This window comes from Erinaceus europaeus, chromosome 14, assembly GCF_950295315.1.
Source record: "Erinaceus europaeus chromosome 14, mEriEur2.1, whole genome shotgun sequence".
Classification (NCBI taxonomy): domain Eukaryota; kingdom Metazoa; phylum Chordata; class Mammalia; order Eulipotyphla; family Erinaceidae; genus Erinaceus; species Erinaceus europaeus.
This window is the reverse complement of record NC_080175.1, coordinates 4,187,378-4,193,268: the sequence shown is the minus strand read 5'-3', so window position 1 is coordinate 4,193,268 and position 5,891 is coordinate 4,187,378. Positions and strand designations below refer to the sequence as shown.

General features: G+C 60.7%; 1 protein-coding gene across 1 annotated transcript; it reads right to left on the bottom strand.

Annotated features, from left to right (window-relative positions):
* Nucleotides 1-1,361: 1,361 nt before the first annotated feature.
* Nucleotides 1,362-5,164, bottom strand: NKX1-2 (NK1 homeobox 2). Its single transcript, XM_060170946.1, has 2 exons — nucleotides 5,021-5,164; nucleotides 1,362-2,327 (listed from the first exon to the last, which is right to left on the bottom strand). Exons 1-2 carry the CDS (start codon nucleotides 5,162-5,164, stop codon nucleotides 1,920-1,922), a joined length of 552 nt encoding a protein of 183 aa, XP_060026929.1. The 3' UTR covers nucleotides 1,362-1,919.
* Between the last annotated feature and the right edge of the window lie 727 nt (nucleotides 5,165-5,891).

Sequence of the window (5,891 nt, the reverse complement as noted above, 5' to 3'; positions counted from 1 at the left end):
GGCTCGAGCCCCGCTCCCCACCCGCAACGGGATGCTTCATGAGTGGTAAAGCAAGTCTGTAGTTGTCTCTCTTTCTCTCTATCCTTTCTCCTTTTTCAATTTCTCTCTATCCTATGTAATAAAATAAAATAAAAAAACATTTTAAATGGCTGTCAGGAGTGGTGGACCCTTTGTGTCAGTACCTAGACCCAGAGATAACCTTGGTGGCAGGAGAGAGAGAGAGAGAAAGAGAGAGAGAGAGGGGGAGAAGCTGTTAGAATGCACACACATCTGTGTATTAACCTCCTGCAGGTGAGCCTCTCTGGCTTTTCAAGTCCAAGACGGGAGTTCTTAGTCAGGACCTCTGGCTCCCCCTCCCCCTTCCACCAGGAGACTGTGGGCCAAGAATTGCCCTCACATGAGAAGCTTGGGTCCAGTCCAAAAATTGTTGACTTTGTACTCTTAAAAACCAGTGCAATCCTTGGACTGGGGAAGATAGCAAAAACAGTTATGCAAAAGATGTTTTCTTTCACCAGAGCACTGTTCAGCTCTGGCTTATGGTGGTGTGGGGGATTGAACCTGAGACTTTGGAGCCTCAGGCATGAGAGTCTGTTTGCATAACCATTATGCTATCTACCCTCCGCCCTATGCAAAAGATTTTTATGCCTGAGGCTCCGATGGCACCATAGTGATCTGGAAGAAAACAAAACACAAGGGGGGCGGGCAGTGGCGCAGTGGGTTAAGCGCACGTGGCGCAAAGCGCAGGGACCGGCATAAGGATCCCGGTTCGAGCCCCCAGCTCCCCACCTGCAGGGGAGTCACTTCACAGGCGGTGAAGCGGGTCTGCAGGTGTCTATCTTTCTCTCCCCCTCTCTCTCTGTCTTCCCCTCCTCTCTCCATTTCTCTCTGTCCTATCCAACAACAAAGCAACGTCAACAGTGGCAATAATAATCGCAACGAGGCTGCAACAACTAGGGCAACAAAAAGGGGGAAAAGTGGCCTCCAGGAGCGGTGGATTCATGGTGCAGGGACCGAGCCCAGCAATAACCCTGGAGGAAAAAAAAAAAAGAAAAGAAAACAAAACACAAATGATGCAGTCAGTTCTCAGCTATTGCTGGGAGGGGGGGGGGGGACACGGACTCCTCAGATGGGTCACCCTTGAGAGCTCCAGCGGTCGGACAGGCACAGCAGAGTGTGAGTGTCAAATACTGCAAACAGCTTGGCAGTGCTCTGCAGAGACTGGAAGGAGTCCGTCGAGCTGCTAGTCCTGTTCTGATCACATCTCACCCCGGTGGGTGGGCGGGGGGGGGATTATGGAATCCCAGACCCCGCAGGACTGTGTTGCCTTGGCTGGAGGGTCTCCCCAAGAGGCTGTGATCTTCTTTCACAGACAGGGTCCGGCGCTCTTGGGTATGGCGTGTGGAGAGCCTGTTCGGAACAAGAATTGCACTGGTGTCCCAGTCCGAAGCAAAGACCTCCATAGGTGGGTGCCGGCCCTTCGAGGCAGAGCTGCGTCCCCAGCCACCTGTCCCCAGTTCAGGGCGGTGAGCAGGGACCAAGGCGAAGGCGAAAGGGACAGCAAACCACAGCCTTGGAAGCACCCTTGGGAAAGGGAGGCGAGGCGGGCGCTCCCAGGACCTCTGCCTGCTCCCCTGCGCCGGACCGCAGCCTCACTAAGAATCCTCGGTGCTGAAGGGAGCCAGATCCAAAGTGACGAGGGCGGGTAGCCTGGTGGTCAGCTCAGTCTCTCGATATTCAAAGGCGACAGTCCTGGACCGGTGTGCTGACCACGCCGGTGGGCCGGAGGGGAGATCCAGGGAGGCCTCCCGGTCCCCCACTCTGAGTGCACCTGCTGGAGGGAGGGGCGCAAGGACACCCGCTCACCGGGATGGGGGCGGGTCCCTCCGAGCTCTGGCGCGTCCGGGTGGGGGGGCCGGGGCTCACAGGCGCGGGGCATAGAAGGGGGGCAGGTAGGAGGCACCCAGGAAGGGGGTGAAGGGTCCCCCCGCGGCGGCAGGCAGCGGGAAGGGCGCGGAGGCCGGGAAAAGGACGCTGGCGGCGGGGAAGGGCGGGAAAGTCTGGAAAGGCAGAGGGCCGGGGGCACCCGGGGGTCCTGGCTGGGCCGGGCTGCCCCCCGCCGCCGCCCCCCCGGGCTGGGCTGCGCCGCCCCCCGCCTGCGCCCCGCCGTCGGCGGCACCCGGGTTCTGCTTCTTCCACTTGGTGCGGCGGTTCTGGAACCAGATCTTGACCTGCGTCTCGGTGAGGCTGAGCGCCAGCGCCAGGTTGAGCCGCTCGCACACCGACAGGTAGCGGCTGGCGCGGAACTTGCTCTCCAGGGCCGCCAGCTGCTCGTAGGTGAAGGCGGTGCGCGCGCGGCGGGGCCGGGCCGGGCGGGGCTCCCCGCGGCGGCGGCGGGGCGAGGCCGGGGGGCCGGGGGCGCCGGGAGGGGGTCGCTGCAGCCGCCCGCGCCCCGCCGCGTCCTCCTCCTCTTCCTCCTCCTCCTCCTCCTCCTCCGCCTCCGAGCCCTCCAGGGGGGACGCGGCGCCGGGGCCTCGGGGCGCAGCACCTGCGGGGCAGAGCCGGGCGGTGACCCCACAGACCCCACCCGCACCCCAAGGCCCTCGGCCACCTGCCAGCCACCGGGGCGCCCAAGAGCTGTACTGGCTGCCGGTGCATGAACGAACGAGCGCGAGAGAAATGAACCGGGCTGCCGAGACGGCCTAGGGGTTCTGCTAACAAGACTTCCGATGCCAAGGGGCACCCAAGATTCCAGGTTCAGTTCCCCACCCACCCACTACCACCAGGAGCCGGAGCTGAGCAGGGTTCTAGGACAAATAGGTCAGTAAATCAAAAAATTAAGAAAATGCTTACTTTAGGGGGCCGGGCGGTAGCGCAGTGGGTTAAGCGCTAAGCTTAAGCGTGGCGCAAAGCGTAAGAACCCGGTTCGAGCCCCCGGCTCCCCACCTGCAGGGGAGTCGCTTCACAGGCGGTGAAGCGGGTCTGCAGGTGTCTATCTTTTTGTCGCTCTCTCTGTCTTCCCCTCCATTCTCCATTTCTCTCTGTCCAACAACGACGGCGACAATAATAGTAACAACAACAACAATAAACGACAAGGAAGGGCAACAAAAGGGAAAAGGTGGCCTCCAGGAGTAGTAGATTTGTGGTGCAGGCACCTAGCCCCAGCGATAACCCTGGAGGCAAAAAAAAAAAAAAAAAAAACTCACTTGGGAGAGGGGGTAGATTAGCATAATACAAAGAGACTCTCCTGCCTGAGGCTCCAATATCCCAGGTTCAGTTCCCCGCACCACCATAAACCAGAGCTGAGCAGTGCACTTGGGGACCGGTGGTGGTGCACCCAATTAAGCGCAAGGATCCTAGTTCAAGCCCTCTGCACCCCCACCTGCAAGGGGATCGTTTTGCAATTGGTGAAGCAGGTCTGCAGGTGTCTGTCTTTCTTTCCCCCTCTGTCTTCCCTTCCTCTCTCAATTTCTTTCTGTCCTACCCAATAAAAATGGGGGGGGGGTTGGCCTCCAGGAGCGGTGGATTCATAGTACCCAGCACCAAGCCCCAGGAAGCAAAAGGAGAAAAAAAAATCCTCACTGGATACCTTGGTGGTGGTGGTGGGGACAGCTGGGATGGTGGTACGTTAATACATCGGAATGTCAGGTGAGCTGAGAGCTGTGCCCCCCCCCCCCCCCCCCCCCGCTTCCAGAAGGCAATTTTGGTCTGGGACCACCCCCGTCCCCAGCAATTAAAGAAAAAGAAGACAAAGTTATTAAAGTCCTAGCCCCCAGCCCCTGGCCAGTGGAACGCCCCCTCTCCCATCTCCTCTCTCCCTCCGAGTTAATAGAGTTTCAGATTTGCTGGTCCAGATCGATAGATGTCATCTATTAAAGGTAAGTTTTAATCGAACAATATTAGGATCAGACAGGGAAAGGGGGTTTGAAGTTGGTACCTGCCAGCTGCAGGCAGCTGATACCACGCCAGTAATAGAGTATCGACCACTGAGGGGAGAGGCCGGACAGGACAATTACCACCGGGCAGGCCGTGAGGGGTCCCCTAGGCTCCCCCAGCCCCAGACACTCGCCGCCAAACTGGGGGGGCGGGTGTGCACGGCCACTTCTAGGCTCCTCCATCAGCACTCCAGACCTCTTGTCCTTCCCTACACACACACACACACACACACACACACACACACACAGCGCCCACCTGCTCTGTTCCTTCTTCCAGAGACAAACTTTCTGGGGACCCATCATCAGATGCCCCCTCACCCCCAATTAGGAGTAATTAAAGAAGAAGAAGGAGGAGGAGGAGGAGAGAAGGAGAAATAGAAGGAAGAGAATCCCCTCCAGTCCCCTCCATCACTCCAGCCTGTCTCCAGTCTCCATAAAGAGTTGGGTCTGGGAGAGTGGGGAGGGGAGAAGGTCTCTGGGTGGTAGGAGCTGGGTGCCTAACCTGTACCAGGCCACTCCTGGGACACTCTCTACCCTCGAAAATAGCGACGATTCTTTTTTATTACCCCAAAATGAGAGACAGACTGACAGACCCAGACCGACATAGGCAGGGGCCAGAGCCCTGCTCAGCTCTGGCTCATGGTGGAAACGGGATTGAACCTGGGACTTGTCTAGAGTCGGGCGCGCTAAGGCTGCGCTGTCTCCACCCTTTCAGTGACCTGTAGTCCAGTCTCCAGCCCGGGCCCTGGCACGTGTCGGGGGCAGTAAGAGACCCCAGCATGGATGAGACTGGGCACTCTGGGTACTGGTGTCATTTGCGGGGTGCAGAGATGCAGCGACCCCCTCCGCACCCCTTTCCAAGGATACTGGACGTCCCCTTCCTGCTAACCGCCCCCCCCACCGCAACCCTGAAGACCCCCCCCCCAGCCTGCAGTGGGCCCTCTTCGCCCTCGGGACTGTGCGGCTCGGTGTCGGTCCCGGGGTCCCGCTGTCCTCCCTACTGCCCCCTCCCAGCCGGGGACCCCCTTACCTGCGGCGCCCCGCTGCGGGACCGGCTCCCCAGGGCTGGCTTCCTCCCCCGCCCCGGCTTCGGCGGGACCTGGCCGGGCTGTGCGGGGCGCGGGGCGCGGGGCGCGCGTGAACTTGTGCGGGTCCAGGATGTCGCGCACCGAGAAGGACAGGCGGCGCGGGGAGGGGGCCGCAGTGGCCCCGCCGTCCGGCCAGGCCAGCATCGCGGGCGGGTGACCTGGCCAGCCGGAGCGAGGGGCGCCGGGCCCGGAGAAGCCGGCGGGGGCGGGGAGAGCCGCGGGGGGTCGCCCGCGATTGGCACTTGCCGGCCAGGCCCCCACCCGCGGGCGCCCCCAGCGCCCACCTCCCCGCGCGCCCTGCTCCCGGCCACCTGCTCCGCGCTCCCGCGGCCCTGCGCGCCCCCGGGCTGGGGGTTGGGGGACCTGGTGTGGGAGGGCAGGCCCGAGGCTACCCTTCAGACTGTCTCTCTCTCTCTCTCTCTCTCTTTCCACCTCTCCATCTCCCCTTCCCATCTCCCCATGTGTCTCTTTCTCTCTCCAAACCCCCACCCCACCTCTCTCCCTGATTTGGGCTCGAGGTTTGCGCCCTTTCCCCAGTGTATTTTGACTGGAAGAGCAGTTGAGGCCTGGACTGGCCTCTTCAAGGCAGGACCTCCGCCACCAGCCGGCACAGCACACCCCAGGCCCGAGAGACCCGCACACAAAGCCCTGACTCTCAGAACTGCCCCGGGAGGTCTGCCAAGCACTTCAAGGCGCCCCGGGAGTTACAGATAGGGAAACTGAGGCTCACACATGACAAGTGAGGACCAGGGAGACAGCTCAGTACTAGGGCTCAAGACTTGCAGACCTGAGGCCTCAGGTTCTTCCTCTGACACTACGATATGCCCGAGTTAAGTGGTAGTCTGGTCATGCTCTTAAAAATGAAGGTATC

Bases quoted from the DNA above. Each gene is read 5' to 3' on its own strand.
- NKX1-2 (XM_060170946.1), bottom strand. From the start codon at position 5,164: ATGCTGGCCTGGCCGGACGGCGGGGCCACTGCGGCCCCCTCCCCGCGC. The intron at 2,328-5,020 runs GCCGGGGCGGGG...TTCACCTACGAG, and splicing joins CCCGGCCAGGTCCCGCCGAA to CAGCTGGCGGCCCTGGAGAG.